Below are 19,524 nucleotides of genomic sequence, written 5' to 3' on the forward strand. Positions count from 1 at the left end.
CAAAAGTTAGCATAAAACAGCAGGCATTTATTGTGTCCCTGCTGACCCACAGGGCGGGCACCGGGGATGCTAACTCCCGGCTGGGCGGGGCTGGTGTCTACGGTGGCATGTCTGCCTGTTACTCATTCTATTTATTTTCAGACGAAGCGGGGGAATCTTCTGAAGATGAGTCAGAAAAAAGTCCTCCATTGTTATGGAGGCAGAGGCGGCTCCCGAGGGCGACGGTACCTTCGCTGTCGGCACCGACGGGGAAATCGAGGGCCCAGCAACACGGTCAACACCGCCGCGGCCTTCCTGGTGCAGTCCCTCCAGCCGGGGCCTGGACCTCGCGCTAGAGCACGTGGCGTGGCACCTGCTGTCCCCTTCCTTCCCCTTCCCCGGTCGGCAGTGTTTCAGGCCCTGGCTGGTGTGGCTCAGTGGACAGAGCACTGGCCTGTGGACGGAAGGGTCTCGGGTTCGATTCCGGTCAAGGGCACATGCCCAGGTTGCGGGCTAGGTCCCTGGTAGGGGGTGTGCAGGAGGCAGCCGATCAATGACGCTCATCATGGATGTTTCTCTCTCCCTCCCTCTCTGAAAGCAGTAAAAATGTTTAAAAACAAAAACAAAAAAAACCCAGTGTTTCAGCTAAAACACTGGAGGGAGGCTTTTCGCTCCTCGTGAAAGGCTGGTCCTCCGCCCGCAGCCCCCGCGCCCTCAGTCACAGCGCCACGGACGCCCCGAGTCCGACGAGATCCCCCCTCACCCGGCAATCCCCCCTCGGCCCCGTGCCCGGCAGGAGCGGTCAGATAACCACACCGACTCATTTCAGTTGGACGTGGCCTCGCACCCGTGTCCGTGTCCGGCGTCAGTGAGTGTTCGGTGAACGCGCTTGTTTTAGGGGACCCGTTCCTGGGCCACTGTCCCCAGCAGCCCTCTCTTCCCTGGGGCGCGCGAGGCCCTGACCCCCATTCCCCCGAGGAAGCAGAAGGGAGGCCTGCCCTGCAGTGCCCTTCGCAGGGTCAGAACTCCTCCTCGGATGGTTTTGTAAACGCGCTCACTTGTCTTGTCTGCTCCACCCCCCCTCCCCCAAGGCTGTGCTGTTTTGGAAAAAGGGGGGTGGGGGGTGTGTGAGTGAGTTCATTCCCTGAATCTCCGAACTCCCACTGATCCACATTCGAAGGCCACACTCTGTTCCCGGGGCACCCAAGCAAATGCTTCTCTCTCCCCCTCTCCTCCTCCCTTCCTTCTCTGAAGTCAATAAAAATGTATTTTTAAAAAAAAGTTCAAAATGGGACTTGTCGCATCTGCTTGCCTCTGACAGGTGGCCCTTGTGCTGCGGCGTCAGGCCGCCTGGGCACCCTCTGTGGGCACCTCCCGTGGGCATCCGCCCCACCCTCCACCGCGGGCAGCAGGCAGGGGGCCGGGGGGCGGTGCTCGCAGGCCAGGGCCGCCTCCACCCGCCTCTCCTGCAGGCCGCTGGGCGCCCACATGTCACAGGACTTGTTCTTAGAGTTACATTTTAACTGACAGAGTTTAACAACAACCGGGATCTAAAATTGGCAGCAGAAAAAGGAACTGAGGAAGTAAGTCATGGAAAAAACCACAAGGGAAGCCACGCCACACCAGGCACAGACTCTGCTGTGTGTTTTTCCTTCCTGTGTGTGTTAGTGTGTGTGTGCATGTGAGTGTGCATGTATGTGTTGGTGTGTTAGTGCATGTGTGTGCATGTTATTGTATGAGTGTGTTAGTGTGCGCGCGTGCATGTGTGAGTGTGCGTGTGTTGGTGTGTTAATGTGTGTGCGTGTATGAGTGTGCATGTGCGTGTGTTGGTGTGTGTGCATGTGCATGTGTGAGTGTGTGTGATCTGAGGGTAGAAAACATTTCCCAGATGCACTGTCCTGGCGTCCCTGGCACGAGCTGTGCTGTTTACCAGGCGCAGCTGCGGAAGGGCTGGCGGCGAAGGCTCTGCCATGTGGCTGCCCAAGGGGCTTGTCCTCCGTGTCCCCAGGACACAGGTTTCCTCCCACACCCTCACCTTGGGCACCGCGCACCCGAGAGGACCCCGGTGGCCCCGAGGGACCTGGGCCATGGCTGCCTCCTGGTCCTCGAAGCCGCTCCTCACACTGGGGACCCGCAGGGCATTCAAGTGACACGTGCTTTGTCGTGTTTAGTCACTCGAAATCCTCACACAGACACAAAACAAAACAAAAACGTGTTTCGAGACTCATTTCACAAATACCTGGGAGCTGGAGGGGCCTGGCATCCGAGCAACATCAGGGCAGTTTCTGCAGTTTCTGAACTTCCGAGTTCCGGCGGAGCCTGCGGGTCAGCCTGGTCCAAGTCTGTCCACCCCTGGCGCTGGGCCCAGGACACCTTGGCGTTGACCCCACCCCCACCCCCACCCCAGGGATCCTGGCAGCAGCTCACCTGCACCCTAGGCCACGCTCTCAGGGCCGGGTGGGGCCTCTGCTGACCTCCCGCCTCCACGGGGCCTCATGAAGCCGGCAGTCACCTGCTCCCCGGTCTCCTGGGGTAGCCGCCCAGGTCGGGGTGGCCAGGATGCGCCTGGGTTGAGGCAGCACCTGCCCGGCTGCGCCCGGGTCAGCAGAGGGTGGCCGCCCACCTGCACTCCAGCAGGTGAGCCCCAGCCCCTGCCCAGGGTCAGGCGGCCCCAGGCGGGCGGAGAGCACATCTAGCACCATCAAGGGGACCTGGAGGCCTCCGCGCCTGTGCTGCAGGGGCCACTCTACGTTTGGCAACGGCCGCCTCATAGGTCACACGGTTTCATAAGCCTCCAAGCCTGGCCGGTGTGGCTCAGTGGTTGAGCGTCACCTGTGAACCAGGTCATGGTTTTATGCCTGGTCAGGGCACATGCCTGGGGTTGTGGGCTTGATCTCCAGTGTGGATCAAGGAGGCAGCTGATCCATGATTCTCTCATGGATGCTTCTCTCTCTCCCCCTTCCTCTCTGAAATAAAAAAGAAAAAGCTGGAGGGATCTAAGAGAGGAAGCAGAGGGGCTTGTTTTCTGGAGGGTGCTCCCAGCGCCTCCCCTGCTCATAGCCAACCTGTGTTAGCCACTGAGCCACGGCGGCCGATCCCCGGCTCTCCATGCCCTCTCCCCTGCAGGGGACCTGGGAGCCCAGAGCCCCCCAACACAGAGAATGATCCAGATCCGAGGAACGGGATACCTGGGTGGGAGCAGACAGCGGGCAGAGGGCTCTCCAGTCTCTGCCCTCCGCAGGGCGGGCCTGGGGGCAGAGCAGCAGGAAGCAGCTACAAAAAATGGCTCTGCTCTGTCCGTGTGGAGGGAGGTGGTGGAAATGACAGTTTGCAGAGGATCTGAAGGGGGAGCTGCTTCTCTCTCCAGCTCTAACAGCGCCACCCAGTGGCTCTGCAGGGTAGGCGCAGGGCAGAGGGCACCTGCTCACTGCCAGCACCAGCCTGTCACCCCTCAGCCAGGTAGCTGAACATGTCCCTACAGCCGTCTGCAGGAGGCAGGGCAATAGCCCCCGTGGGCACGCACAACAAACCCCAATGGGCACCCCAGTTCAGCCCCCTCCGCCAGGCGCTGCCTTCTATTTATTTATTAATCCTCACCCTGGGATATTTTTCCATTGATTTTTAGAGAGCACAGAAGGGTGGGTGTGAGACAGAGAGAAACATTGATGAGAGAGACATCAATGGGTAGGAGCCTGCAGCGAGACAGAGAGAAACACTGATGAGAGAGACACACATCAGTGGGGAGGAGCCTGCAACCCAGGTACCTGCCCTTGACCAGAATCGAACCGGAGACCCTTCAGTCCACAGGACTCTCTATCCCTCTCCCTTCCTCTCTGTAGAAAATCAATAAATTATATATAAAAAACCAAACATCCATGAGAATCATTGATGGGCTGCCTCCCGCACGACCCCTATTGGGGATGGAGCCCACAACCTGGGTATGTGCCCTGACTGGGACTCAAACCATGACCTCCTAGTTCATAGGTTGGTGCCCAACCACTGAACCACACCAGCTGAGCTGTGCAGATGCCTTCTGACCAGCAGCCAGCAGCTCGGGCCGACTGCACTCGGTGCCTGGGGTACCGCAACCTCTCCATCGAAGAGTGGCCCACCCCTGCAGCAATGCCCTCCCTAAATGTGGGAGTCTACGTGTATGTGCGGAGGGACAATGATGGTGATGCCTGGTGAAGTGGGGAGGCCAGGACGGCGCAGTGCCTCGATTGGTCGCCAGGTGGCGCTCGAGCACGCCAAGCAGATGCTTCCCAGAAAGGCCGGGGGCATGTTTGGGGCCCAGGGGTTTCAAGGAAGATTGTAGCAATGGACTCAAAGTCTGCGATCCTGCACAGATGAGCAGGCCTGTATTACCCAGGGTTCTCCCGGGAAACAGAACCAACTCGCATACAAAGAGAATTACTGTGAAGAATTGGCTCGCGCATTGCTGAGGCTGCAAGCCCAGAATCTACGGTGTGGACCGGCAGGCTGGAGACCCAGGAACGCTGATGGTGCAGATGAGATCCAGCCTTAGCTGGTTCGGGTCACTGGAAAGAGCATCGGCCTGCACACTGAAGGGTCACAGGTTCCATTCTGGTCAAGGGCAGACTCATCCCTGGCCCCAGATGCAACCAATGTGTCTCTCATATCCATGTCTGCACCCCCCCAACCCTCCGCCACCTCTAAAAATCAGTATGGGAAAAAAAGATGAAGCGCTAAGGCCATCTGCTGGAAACCCCCTCTTGCTTTAGGAGCCGGGTCTTCTGGTTCTAGGCAGGCCTTCAATTGATTGGATGAGACCCACCCACATTAGGGAGGGCAACTTGCTTTACTCAAAAGTCCACCAATTAATTTCAATGCTAATCTCATCCCCAAACACCCTCCATTGACACTAAAACTCATCACTGCACACACCGTGCGGTGGGTCCAGAGTGGCCATGATCTTGCTTGGAGAGACTTTCTCTGTCTCCTCTTTCATGGAAACCAAAGGTCACATTGGTCAGTGTCCCCCCCACATGCACCCCAAGAGGGCAATGCAGGGAACGCGACCCTTGAAGGTGGTTACAAGTTAACTTCCTGGAGTCACTATCCTAACCTGTGGGGCTTAAATACACTGTTTCTTTCCCTCTCTCTAAAAGTCAATGGAAAAATATCCACCCTCAGGTGAGAATTTTTTATTTAAAAAAGTAATTTAATTGGAGAGAGTGAGTGGGAAGACTCTCAGCCGAACACAGCAAAGAAAGTCAGAGGCGGGAGAGCTAGCAGCAGCCTCGCTAACTGGAGTCATGTTTACATCCCGGTGTCAAGGGGAAGGCTGGCTTGTTTGGACGAAGTCCCCCGAGTTCCTGCCATTGTTCCAACCTCCCCGCCATGGGACGGGCTCAGCGGTCCCGTATAGGAGCCTGTGCTGGGGGAGGCACGCACTGGCGGTAGCAGTGCTGCTAACTCGCTTTCTTTCATAATTACTCATTATTCTTCGTGCTGTTTCTAAACTATTCTCAGGGGGGAAACCTTTGATCTGTGTTTATGCATTGTCGGTTTGCATAATAAGAGGCCTGTGTGTAAAGCTAATCAGTCCATTTGTCGTAAACTCACAAAACTCCTGGAGGCAGAAAACTATCTAGTCATGATGAGCTCTTAGCCCTTTCCATTTAGTTCTGGAGGGTCATTCCCGCAGGCCTCTGACAGATTTAAGGGTCTCCCCCTTTCAAGTTCAAAAGCAGGAACTCTGCTCCTAGAAACAGGACCACGCGGGCCCGAGGGGCCAGCCAGCATCAGCCGGCATTTCAGGTCCACCCTCCGTCGCTCAGGAGCTACCCCGTGAAGGCAGCCCGGGCCCTGGGAGTAAAGTGAGTCACCGGCCTCCAGGCCCAGGCACCTGGCTGGCTGAGGGGTGAGAATTAACAGCAAAGTCAAAAGGTAAGTTGGTGATGGTGTGAAGGGAACCCTCATTCACTTTTTAAAAACTGATTTCAGAGAGGGAGGGAGAGATCAATGATGAGAGACAATCGTTGATCAGCTGCCTCCTGCACGCCCCACATGGGAGAACGAGCCCACAGCCTGGGCATGTGCCCTGACAGAGAACTGAACCATGACCTCCTGGTTCATAGGTCAATGCTTAACTATTGAGCCACGCCGGCCGGGCCACCCTCATGGACTTTCAGTGGGGACGTCAATTTGTCAGCGGTATGGAAAACAGTATGGAGGTTCCTCAAAAACTTAAAAACAGAACTACTGTGACCCAGCGATGCCACTCGGGGTGTCTGTCTACAGGAAACGAAATCACTACCTCAGGTGTCTGCTGTGTTCACTGCAGCATTTACGGGAGCCAAGCTGTGGGGCCGGCCTGTGCCTACTCGTGGGTGAGTCACACATAAAACGATACAGTTGATGGAATATTCATCCTTAAAAAGGGAAACTTGACCACATCTGGCATGAACAAACCTGTGGGAGATGCTAAGTGAATAAGCCAGAGACAGAGAAGCAAATACTGCATCTCACACTGAATCTTAAAAAGTCAAATCTGAGAAACCGAGAATGGCGTTAGCAGATGAGCAGGGCTGGAGTGGGGCGGTGAAGGACAAGAGATGCTGGGCAGAGGGGACTGCAGTTAAGGACTGTACACTTGAAATCTGTATAGTAATCTTTATTCTCCCCACAAACACAAAGAAGGTAACTGTGAGGTGACATGTTAATCAGACTGAAGGTGGTAATCATTTCATGTATATGTACATCAAAACATCACATGGTACATCGTAAATACATACAAGTTTTATTTGTGAATCGTACCTCATTAGAGCCGGGGTGGGGGAGCCTGAGCCTTCCATTTGCCATGCGACACTGGGCGGGGGTAACTGCATGAGGAGATGGAGTTACACACCCCGGAGCCGCCCGTGCCCAGCTCCAGCCTCTCCTTCCCAGGTGGGGCTCTGTACCTGCTGCTAGAGTCCTGCCTACAGGACTGCCATGGGAGCTTCTGAAACCACTGCGTGTCCTACGGGAGGGGCCTGAAACAGCTGGTGACAGGAGAGCCAGCCTCTGCCAGGACCAGAGCTGCCCTCCTCCCAGGGAGAGGACGTGAGCAGCTGCAGGTGCCCTGTGAACCCTCCCGAGGTCACGTGATCGTGCCCACTGCCCTGGGGACGATGCCTGTGTGCTGCTGAGAAAACGGAGGCAGGTGCTGGCTGCGGGCCCTCAAAGACGCCTCCTCGACCCAGGAGCAGACAAGGCCGCTGGGTTCCATCTGTCCAGTGCTGTGTGCAAAGGCAGGGCTCCCCCACCCGGAGCTCAGCCCAGCTCCAGGGGGTCGCGGTCTCCCTGCACATGCAGCCCACACACCATGGACTTTTCCCCATTGTCCTCCCTCCAGCCCCGAGCCCCAGCTCCTTTGTCAGCATTACATCAAAACACGTGACACCTCCCAGGATCAGTGGACATTGAACAGGATTCAGTGCCCCCACGAGGCCTCCTGGGCTGTTTCTAGAACACATTGCAGCCTTTAAAAGGTGAAGAAAAAAATATTGTATATATTATAGTGATCTAGAAACCTTGTACTTAAAAAGGGGGGGAAACATTTGATTCACCCCAAAACACAAAACTGGAGTCAGATTTGAAAACTCACAGCTACAATGCTCCGGAGTGGAACTTCTGCTCAGGTGGCGTCCGCCTAGGAGACGACCATTTCTGGAGAAACCCTCGCTCCTTGCGCACTGAAGTGGACTGGCGATCCTGGACATGAAGTCTGCGGACGACAGTCTGTATGCTTCACGTCTGGGTGAGCACCGGCGGCTTCTGTTGGCTGACCTTCTCATCCCACTTAAGCCCATTGTTACAGAGCTAAGCGCACGTCTGTGACCGGACACAGCCGTCATTCTAATAAAGGTCACCTGTCACGTGCTCCATGTCGCCACGGAGCATCCGTGTCCCATTCGGATCATGGCCCCACACCAGCAGCAGCTCCAAGGCCTGGGACACTGTTAGCAGCGCTAGCAGCGTGGATGAGCCTGGTGCCCAGCCAGCTGCTCAACAAGCCTCCAAGGGGCTCTGGCTCACGCTGAGGGTGGAAAGCCATCACTACCAAGATCCTCACCTGCCCAGCTGCCAACACCCTCAGATGCTGGAACCCACACACACTCAGGTACCATGACTTTGTCACCAATTCAGAATCCACTTCTGCAAATAAGCACCGAGCCAACTTTTTCTCCAAGCCCTTTAATGGTCACGTACGCCGGTGAGCCACAAGCAATCAGACACTGCATTTATGTTACAAGAAAGGAAATTTCATGATGTCTGCAGGGTACACCAATGATCTCAGAATCTCTTTGCAGTAACATTTCATTCACACACTCTGGTCCACAGCTGCCTCAAAGGGGCCAGGGCAGGCAGACTGCCTGCTGTGTGCACTGCACCAGGTGCACTCAGGGCTCAGTGTGAACGGAGTCCTAGTTATGTCACTATAACCGCACTGCCACCACCCACCAGGGAGGCCTGTTTTAAATGCTCTTTCCCGTTAAGTACAAACCAAGGAACCAAACAATAGCTCTCTGCCCAAAGGAGCAGGCCCACGGGCACTCATTTCCATTGCCAACGGTTCCCCCCAGCACCCACGTGTGGCCACAGGACACACAGCGGCCATCCCTGTTCCAAGCCTGGGCTGAGCACCACTCGGCCAGCGTCAACGTAGCTGCCAGGTTCCAGGAAACGTTGGCAACGATGTGTCCAGGGAAATACATGTGTGTGTGTATATATATTCTATATGCATAAAAGCCTAAGGGACCCTTATGACTGGTTGCTATGGTAAGCACTGGCCATCAGGGGGCAGACACTCAACACAGAAGCTGCCCCCTGGTGGTCAGTGCACTCCCTCAGACAACCTCCTGTGGTCATTGGCCAGGCTGAGGAACCCCACCTGTGCACGAATTCATGCACCAGGCCTCTAGTACGTATGTATACAAACACACACACATTTACCCTCATACCCTCCCATGTCTAAGCTACCCTTAGTCCTCCAGCCAGTCCTGTTTTTATGGGTCAGTCCCTGCTCTTTCCCCACCTGTGCTCCCTCCGACCCTGTGCTCAGTCCTTTCTTCCCTCAAGCGGCCCCTGTTCTGAACACTGTTTGGGCGGGAGCAGGAGGGAAGACTGTTTCCAATCACTGACCAACCACCACTCCCTGCTTTGGATCAGGGTTCCTATTAGTAAAACTGACTCACCAGCATGTTTGTACTCGTCACCCCTCCCCCCAAAAAGCACGCTGGGTGTAATTAAAAACAAAAACAAAAAACAACACACCAGTTTACAGGTTCAGGATCACAGACCTGGAAGTCATTAGAGGTGAGTCACCTAGTTCTAAATTCATAGATGAGAACATGGAAGTTCAGAGATGCAATGTGACTTGCCCAAGGCCGTGCAGCTCTCCAGTCAGATATCAGAACCATATTCAGACTCTCGCCACTACCACAAAACCCGAGTTCATGGTAAAGAAAGGTTTGTAAGTAAAACAAGATAAAAAGCCTAGTGCACATAGAACAGGTCTGGGATCTCCCCACAGAGGTCCAGGCAGAAGGAAGGCAGCCTGCAACCTGAGAAACACCACTCAGTTCCACACGCCAGGCCCTGGCTCGGGCCTGACACTGGATCTGTGATGGCAGACAATGTCACTGTTTCAAAAACAAGAGGTCCATTCCCTCCAGGCTTTGCAAGTCCCCAGCCACAGGCTCCACCTTATTCTCATCATAAGATAAATGAATCAGATTAAAGGATCAAGGAGGTACATTAAGATAAAAGCAAAGAAACATTTTTACAAGCATATCATCTCAGTACCTTAAAGATTAAGTTTCAGATTAATTTACAAGAATAGTGACAAAAGCACATGATTTCAGTGAAAATCAACACATTATACCTTTAAAAAAATCTTCAGAAATACGAAGTCAGGCAAGCATGCAAAATCCAGAGAATAAAAAAGTGCAAGGCTTGACTGCTCCTCAGGAGAAGGCTGAATCTCATGATGCTGAACAACGAAATGAACTAGAAGCTGAGAGGGACCCTTCTCTGAACGGGAGAACCAGTCCCCTCCCTTCATCACCAGGAGAGTGGGAGGCCCAGCAGCCAGGTCAGGTGCACACAGATCTAGTGCCCAGTGCGACCTGCAGGACCAGCAGGGAAACATCCAGAGCACATTAGCCACTGCCTTAAACCACGCACTTCACAACTGATACACACGGTGGGGAAGGTAATACGGCACAGCAGCACATCTCACATATTTAAGAGACTAAATGCAAAGAAATCATCTCAAAGACTTTAATGCCCAGCTTTGATAGACACAATCCCATTTCCAGCCAAATGTTCTAGCTTATAAAACGTGAATTCTTCAGCCTTCCCCTGCTTTTTTTTGCCTTTCAAAACTGAGCACTAGATATTTTGGATGTACATTAATATGATGTTATGTGTCCATTTTAATTACATGTTTTAGGAATAAACAAAATCCATGATGTTTCGGTAACTCATAGTGTATTTATAAAATGAAAAGCTCTCTATCAAAATACACTCTTCACTGGGAAAAATAAATAAAAGACAGATGGATCTACACAAAGTAAAAATCCACTCTGGTAGATTCAGTGTAGGACAGTCCATAGCAAGCGTATTTGCCCTTATTCCCCCAGAGCTGCTCATCCTCCAAGTCAAGATTTTAAAAATATTTTTAATTGAGATCATGTTGACATTTGTTTCTCATTCCACATCATCCTCAGCCAAGCTCTGAGCACTTACAATTCTCTGAAAAAAGAAAAACAAAATTTTAACTCTTACAACGTGTAAGCATTTAATCAGATTTCTAAGTTCAGCAAAAATGCCCTTTGACTTAGAGAAACAAATCTTGCTAAATTTACCCATTCTGCGATTTACTTCAACATTCAACGCTTTATTAACATCTAATAATGACGACAACTGTCAGTCTCATGACAAAATTCAAGTGAATAAAGAAGGCACTCCATCGCATTGTGCTACATGTCGGCCAATTACATAACTGAAACCAAAATGTATTCGAGATCTCTTCTTACTCCTACGCACACTAAAAATACTGATTAGCGCTAAGAATACTGCCCATCCCATGCTCCAAACCTTTCCCTTTTGGGCCTGGAAATGTTCAAAATCACTGCATGAAGAAACACCGTGCTCTCAAATTAGCATTTTGAAAGCATTTCCAGACGACATGAGACAAATAACTGAGTAAAAAGTCATCTTTATCGAGAGGAATTCAGGCCTCATCCTGAACTCACACATTCTCAAGGCATCACCCTCGGGTCAGTTTCCCCAAAGCCCTTCGCGGCGCTGCTTTCCAAGCGCCAATGCCGTAACGTGGGTGATTCTGACACAGCCTGGGAACCACATCCGTCTACATAAAAGGCATTAAGACCAAGTCCTGGGCTTCTCCCCCTCGCCCTTACCTCTTTGGGAACCTGTCTTTCCTTAGTCCCCTTCCAATCTAGTGGAGTCAAGGTCAGTTTGATGATTACATTTTACTAACTTTTAATCACACCAAATGTGGACATTAACGCATGTAATGGCCATGCCATTCCAAAGAGCAGATGCACTTGGGCCCCCTGGGAAGGGCTAAAGTGAGCAGAATGCAGGTTCATTACTGGAGCTTTGGGTCACCCTAAACACACATGGTATTTTGCCCTATTTGAGAGTCGAATAACTCCAACCCCAAAGCCCACCTGGCAGGAGCGAGGCACGAGGGGTGCAGGGTCTCCATGCCCTATTTCCAGGCGCTGCCAACTTGGCTCCTGTTCTCTCCCAGCCACTGCCCGAAGGCAGGGTCTCACAGAAGAGGAGGCAGAGAACTAGTTTTACAAAGTAGCTGAGAGTGGCCTGAATTCTGGGATTTGAATAAGAGGCCTGAGACTTAACTCTAAGAGACACGCTTCCTGACCCACATCTAGGGCACCATCCCTAGATCGCAGGCCCAGCCAGTCGCCTGCATGCTCTTCCATCAAGCCCTGTTATCTGAAGTACTATTTTCATTATAGGGATGAGTTTCATGATTGCAACACTTCCCTGGGCTCCTCTTTAAATGCTCATGTCCCTACATATTTAATTCTCACATTCTACTTTCTTTCAGAACATTTCACATCCTTACCTGACTAATGGTTGGCAGCTTGGTCAGAAGCATCTGGAACACTGGTGGCGGGAGAGTTTGCTGTAACACCTGCAGTAACTGCTGGGGCTGGCCGCACACTGCGATCGCGTTGGTCAGGTGGTCCACGCCCTTCTCATACTCCCCTGGAAGAGGGACAGAAAAGTAATGCACAACCCGAAAAGCCTCTGCCTTCCTCCGGAATTCAACGCTAAAGTCCTCGCCGCACCAACCACTGAGCACACTGGCCCGGCAAAGGCGGCCTCACTTGTAAAGATTACTTATGTTCTCTATATCAAGTAAACTTAAAATTCACTCAAAATATATTATGGGCAATGATAATGCACAAGAAACATTAATTTCTAGAGCCAGTCTCCAATAACACAATCCTCACGTTATTAAATGTCTAAAAGCTTGTCTTGAAATATAGCCCCGCACGGCCTGATGATGGGGACGAGTTCTGAGAAACACGGTTACGCAAGTCCATCTCTGGGCGAACATCGGATTGCACTCACCCACCTAGATGGGGCAGCCCCTGCAACACCTCCCGTTCCACAGCCTGCACAGCAGGCCCCTGTACTGATACCGACACTGTAGCCAACAGTGGTATTGGTGTCTCTAAACACAGAAAGGCACTGGAATCTCATTCAATGGGCAGCAGAGTAGGGTTTGTAGGGGAGACCAACCAACAGGCTTACTGACACGCATACCTCCTGTTCACCCGAGACCCCGGTAACAGAGAACCCCACCAATGGGGCCAAAGCCACCACCTTACGTACTAAACACCCTCTTCGGCAGAAGACCAAGGCGATGGAGATGGGGGAGACAGGCAAGGCAGTTGACCAGGAAAAGCACAGTGAACGAGGGTAAGATGGTTACAGACGGAAACCACTGTCTTCTGCACTGACAGAGTTTCTAGAGATAAGGTCACCCCTCTTCCCAGTACCAGCAGCGAGACACCCTAACAAATGTAAATGCTTCTACAACGGCATCTTCTACTCAGTTTTCTAGTCTTTTAAAGAAAAATAAACATCAGCTCCCCAAAGGTGTCACTTGTGCTAAAAGCCCATGATACTAAACCCAGATTTAACACCTGATCTAACTGCAGTCCCAATGTCTCTGAGAAAGATAATCTTCATGAACCAGCCTGCAATTTTCTGGTCAAGAGTCATAGGCCCTTCTCTATCCCTCATAGAAACAAAAGGCAATCTACACGATACCCTCTCCCCCCAAAAGAAAAGATGTGTCCCCAATAGAATCCCTTCTTTTTTCACCAATAGCTCCCTGCTTCCCACAAAAATCTTCCATTTTGACCCACCCGGTGGAGGGCGTGCCCTCCTTGCAGGTGCCAGATGGGCTGCTGCCCCATTCACAAATCGCTCAGTAAAGCCATGGAGGTCTTCACGTTTACTTGGTTGAACTTGTGTTCTGCGACTCTTACCTTGAGCGAGTAACTCCTCCCCCAGCTGGATTTCTTCAAGGAAGAACTTCTGAACAGCCTCCGCGTCTTTCAGATCAGGTAACTGTTTGGAAGGAGAACATTTACTGACTGATAACAAAATTACGCCCCGGGACATGACCTATACACAGAAAGTCATGCCACCAAAAATAAAACCAAAGATGGAAATTTACTCAATAGCACTCGCAAAGATTAGTTTAGTATCTACATTGACACAAATGTAAAACACACACACACAAAAACAACTTATTGACCAAATTGGATTTTGAACAATTTTTAGAAAGCTGAGTCAAACCTGAAGTAAAAAAGGAATGCAAATATCACTACCATAAAACATGCACATTGTAATTTTTTGATCACCATTATAGATTTTTATGTAATTGTAATCAATATACCTGAAGTAACGTTTTAAATAATTATTTCTATAAAGTATAGAATATAGGGGTGGGCAATTTACAGTTGTTCGTAAGAAAATACAATAATTACTTACAAAACGATGAGACTAGAACGTGTTTTGTGTGCTCACAACTGTAAACCTACTTTTGCCCACCCCGTGTAATCTAAGCCAGAACCAGACGCCGTCTTACCTTGGACAGTCCAGCTCTCTCCTTGGCAAGCTTCTGTTTCTTCCTTCCTACAAGAAAGGAAACATTTTCATTAATGAAATGAGAACCCAAAGAAGCGAAATGCGGTGGCGGTCACTCACCCTGTTCCCAAAACATTGCAGCTTCTGGGGCTCCTGTGACTGCCAGGGTCCGGAACGGTTCTGGTCCAGGCGCTGCGCACAGCGGGACCCTTCCGGGCAGGAGCTTCCTGCCCCCTGGGCACCAGGACCAGCCCCTGACAAGACGGAGACGCCCATCCGCGGTCTCCCGAGTCATACAAGCAGAGCCAGCACTCCCTCGCTCCCACCCACCCACAAAGGGCATGGAAGGGAGCAGGAGCGAGGCCACCACTGCCAGGGCCTTTCGTTACTGAAGAGCCACAGACTGTGTCCTGAATGGTGAACACTGACTGGCAGTCTCAAGTGGGAGGGGAGAGAACCAGAATTTGAGAGTTTAAAATTTAAAAAATAAGCCTTAATTGTAACTTAAATTGTCAACCCTTAAGACCAAACAACAGGACACCAATTGCATTTAAATCGCCAATTAACGACCCATCCCCTCAGTCTGTGTGTCCGCTCCTCCCCTCCCCTACAGCAAGGCGGCAGGCAGGGCAGTCACCTGGCCTCGCTCTCTTCCCGGTAACACTGGCCTGAGAACAGCACTTGGTTAGAGCTGTGATGAAGTGAGCACCTGTTCCCGGTGCCTCGTGTAAAACATGCATAAAGCACTGGTGACTGAGACAGCCAAGGAGCTGTGCTCACTAAACACCTGACGTCACTGCGACCCCCAGGGACATGGGGACTGACCGCGAGACAGAGCTAAGAAAGCCAAGGCTCCCACACTTACTCCTGAGGTGACCTCTGGCAAGCAGGCCCCTGAACGCCCCAAAGACAAGGCACCCCAATGTGACCACTGGGAGAAACAAAGCCGCGATTAAAGCAGCACACGCCCCCCACAAACCCAGGTCCCACGCATGGCTGACTGCCCAACAGGTCACTATGGTCAGGGCGCCTCTTTTCTTCTCTAACCTTCCAAACCAGCTTAACCACACAGCCTCCCTTGCCAGCCCCCGCCCTCTACAACCAAGGCTACCACGCTAAGGCCTGTACAATTCTGGCCGTTTCAACAGGAACATATAGGTCAAAGCGGACCTTGCACATTAATCTGAAGAATGCCCTATATTTCTAACAAACTACCTTTCCTGGCTATTCACCACCGGGCAATTGAGTGTGGGGAAAAGAACACATGACATAGCCCACCCTCACTGCGCTTAGGGTTTTGTTTGGCCCTCTTTAGGCAGAAAATGAGGGATTCCTAAATATCAGGGCAAGACTAGAGGAGACGCGGAAGACTTTCGGATAAAACTGACACGAAGACGCGGGATGCTTGGGGGCTAAGGTGAGCGAGCATTCTGTAAGTTTTCGACGCTGCATGCCATGACACTGTCTAAACAGCATTACTTAGCTTCCTTAACCCTCACAGTAACACTAAGACATGTCGACTGTCACCCCCATCTTACAGAGAAAAGTGACCAAGGTCACCACTAGGAAGTGGTGGATGGGGCTCACAGAAGGCAGCTGGGTCCAGGGCATGTGGCTCCATCCCTCTCTCCTGCCTCCAAACGCTGCGGAAGTGAAGTCGTTCCCATCAAAACAGAAGGCACCTCAGACATGAACGTGGAGAGTGTGTGGAGTCAACGGAGAAATACAATTTGCTAAGCCAGAATTTGTGTGAAATGACAAAAATGGTAACAAAACCCAGTAGAAGCTGAAACTTAGGTCCATGACTATCCAATTTTATAGCCGTTCTCTTACAGGGTGGAGAGTGTGTTGTTGCTGAATGTTGAATACAGTTAGCAACTTTAAAGGTTGCTTAGTTACTTTGAATTTTAGCAATAAGATAGAAGTTCTGGCCCTGGCGGTAGCGAAGCTGGCTAGGAGTCATCCCAATACACCAAGGCTGGGGGTTCAATATCCAGTCAGGGCACAGAGGAGAATCAACCAGTGAGCGCATGCACGGGCGGAGCAACAAATCAATGTTTCCCTCACTCCCCCTCCCTTTCTCTAACATCAATCTTTTTATTTAAAAAAGGATTAAACCTCTGGATTTATTTTTTTTAAATATATTTTATTGATTTTTTTTACAGAGAGGAAGGGAGAGAGATAGAGAGTTAGAAACATCGATGAGAGAAACATCCATCGGCTGCCTCCTGCACACTCCCCACTGGGGATGTGCCCGCAACCAAGGTACATGCCCTTGACCGGAATCGAACCTGGGACCCTTGAGTCTGCAGGCCGGCGCTCTATCCACTGAGCCAAACCCGTTTCGGCTAAACCTCTGGATTTAGTTTCACAAGACAATTTGTTACATTAACTTATTTCCAGGTAGAGTTCCGTATAGTAACCATGATAAAGGGACATGACACATGGTAACAGACTGGCAAACAGATGAGCAAAATCAGACTCTGACTCAGTATTTGCTAGCAGTCAGTCCCCAAGGGCTACTGTGTGAACCTAACAAGTTAAAACAGACTCGTCTACTTTAAAAGATGCTCCAACCCAGGCATCTGGCCAGGGCACAATTAAGTACTTTTAATCAGAGTGCAAAACAAATGGTAACTAAAACTTAAAAAGAAACAAAACACCAAACCCTTTCTTAATGTTTCTGATTTTAGACAGAGAGGAAGGGAGATGGAGAGACAGAAACATTGATGAGAGAGAAGCATCCATGGGCTGCCTCCTGCACGCCCCCCACTGGGGGTCAAGCCTGCAGCCCCCGCATGGGCCCCAACCTGGAATCAACCAGCAACCTGGACGCTCAACCAACTGGGCCAAACAGCCCAGGGCGTGAAGTAACGTTTTAATTGCTAAAGAAAATATAAAGTAAATTCTATTCATAAACAATCTTCAGCTTTCATCAATTACTAAGTGCCAGAGACCGCACTAAACTCTACCTTTATTATATCATTTTACAAAGTGAAACTAAAATCTTAAGTCAGTTGCCCAAGCTAATGATCCAAGCCTGGCCACTTACATGGAATTTTGAAAAACGAAACAAAAAAAAACACACACAAAAGATTTTTTCATCTGTCTAAAATGACAGAGAGGACAAAAAGGGACATATGTAATACTTCCAACAATACAGATTTATTAAAATGATAGTTGTTACAATGTCCTCAACCAAAAATGAGTTTTCTCAAGGTTTTTGACAACAGGATTGCGGTTCCCAAAGGAAGAAAGGGTTCCATGCTTCCCGGAGCTGTGCTCTGCAGGGACTCCTGAAGCTGCAGGACAGTGACCTCAGAGCCAATGGCTACACTCAGGGCCAGCACTAACGCGCTTCCCTGCATCAGGAATGGGGGGGACACTTCAAACATCTTCATCTTCTGAAAACCAACCAGAGGCAGGTGACATTACCTGACTTTACAAACTAAGAAAATAAAGATTCAGAAATCTCAAGATTACGCTGCTAACCGGTGACTAACCTGGGCCTGGAAACTGTATCGAATCCAAAATAACATTCTGTCAACCTAAGAAACATTCAAACAGTGTAGAGAATTGTTGTGAGTTTACTTGAGCATGACAGCTGCCAGGAAGCAAAATCTCAAGTTATTGAGAAAATGCTCCAGAAAATGGCAGCTTTGCATCTTATTTTCTACATTTCGATCAAAAGAGAAGACATAAGTGGGTTACATGAAATCCATTGGTGATAGATGAGGGAGGCGGGAGAAAGCAAAGAGGGAAGCTTCTGGGATTGGATAAAAAATAAAATGATTGACACCTGTACTTCTTTATTCAGGTGAATACAGGTTAGTTAACAGTCAACAATTAACGAAATAAACAAGTGGATTTGTGGTCTCCGCAGAGCAGTGCCTGTGCTTTGAGGGGCGAGAAAATGGGGAGATGACTTTGTTCTTGCAAAGGCCTGTTTGTCAGGTACGTTATCCTAGATGCAAAGAGATGACAGGCTAAGATGGGGACTGACCTTTGTCGGGGGGAAACATCGCCATGAATGGCTTTAAAAAAATTTTATGGATTTCAGAGAGGAAGGGAGAAAGAGAGAGAAACATCAATGATGAGAGAATCATGGATCAGCTGCCCCCTGCACGCCCCCTACTGGGAATGGAGCCCGCAACCCAGGCATGTGCGCTTGACCGGAATGGAACCCGGGACCCTTCAGTCCGCAGGCCAGCGCTCTATCCCTAGGGCCGTGAACGGCTTTTTGCTAAAAAGCTTTCATTTCAGACCATCCTTTGTGGTTGGCCTAGGTCTGAGTTTGAGAGGCCACCACGCAGGCCTCCCTTGAGCTGGTCAGGTTCACCATGTGGCCGCTTTTCGTCCACCATTCTTTCCATTAGGCGACCGAACCTTAAATTAAACAAATAACCTCCGAATCTCTGCCCTCCTTTAAAAATGCAGGAGTGGGAATCCGATGCCCTGGTTTAGGGGGGTGACATCAGCGCAGCCCCCCCTCCCCCGCCCCCCATGCCGCGGGCACCAGCCCCACGTGGCCACTGAGCACGTGAGATGCCTTAGCAGAGGCTTAGAGGAACTGCCCGAAACAGGACAATCGCTGCTTTGTACTTTCCGGGCTGCCATCAAGTCAACATCCCTTCTCACTCCAGCAAACGGCCTGAGCAACCTCGATAAGTTTCAAAAATATCCCTTATTCCCAACCAATCTGCGGCTCGTCTATTGTTGCAGAGGAGCGCGCCTCCGAAACGCAAAGACCGCAGCGGCCAGGGCGGCACCATTTCCCTCCCCTCCTCCTCCTCCTCCTCCTCCTTCTCCAAGATGTCGCAGGTCTGAAATAAACTGTAGCCACCGGGAGACGCAGCCCTTTGGACTCCCCTGCGGTTCCTGTCGCATCCACTCATATCCTGGAGGCACCAAGTGCAGCCACCAAGAGGGTTTAAGAATGCAACGACCCCGCCGCGCTGGGGTCGCGGACCTAGGCTCCTGCAGCAGAAATTCGTAAAATGTGAAAAATATGCACACCCGCTCGGGTGATGAGCATCGACCTGTGAACCAGGAGGTCGCGGTTGGATGCCCGGTTGCGGGCCCGATCGCCGGCGCGGGGCGTGCAGGAGGCAGCCGATGCACGGTTCTCTCTCATCACTGATGTTTCTTTCTCTTTACCCCCTCTCCCTTCCTCTCTGAGATCCGTACAAGCGTATTTTTAAAAAGAGAAACGCAACACGCACCCCCTAAACTATAACACAAACAAGAGTGCATGCATACGACCAAAATGGGGGGAAACAAAATGGGAAAATCGCTCCTGTTCCTCCAAAACGGAGGCGTCAGGCCGGTCGCAGGGCCAGGAACAGCCTGGGGCCAGCGCGTGGCCCCCCCTTC

General features: G+C 51.1%; 1 protein-coding gene across 1 annotated transcript in view; it reads right to left on the reverse strand.

Moving 5' to 3' along the window:
* Positions 1-10,255: 10,255 nt before the first annotated feature.
* The window catches only part of TOMM20 (translocase of outer mitochondrial membrane 20 homolog (yeast)), a 9,577-nt gene continuing 308 nt past the window's right edge, over positions 10,256-19,524 (reverse strand). Inside the window, exons 2-5 of the mRNA XM_006761243.2 lie at positions 14,153-14,199; positions 13,548-13,629; positions 12,110-12,252; positions 10,256-10,743 (exon numbers count right to left, since the gene is read on the reverse strand). Coding sequence (XP_006761306.1) covers positions 10,699-10,743; positions 12,110-12,252; positions 13,548-13,629; positions 14,153-14,199 — 317 coding nt within the window. The 3' untranslated portion in view covers positions 10,256-10,698. The remainder of the gene's footprint in view (positions 10,744-12,109; positions 12,253-13,547; positions 13,630-14,152; positions 14,200-19,524) is intronic.

The sequence above is a fragment of the Myotis davidii genome, unplaced genomic scaffold (genome assembly GCF_000327345.1).
Source record: "Myotis davidii unplaced genomic scaffold, ASM32734v1 scaffold174, whole genome shotgun sequence".
Classification (NCBI taxonomy): domain Eukaryota; kingdom Metazoa; phylum Chordata; class Mammalia; order Chiroptera; family Vespertilionidae; genus Myotis; species Myotis davidii.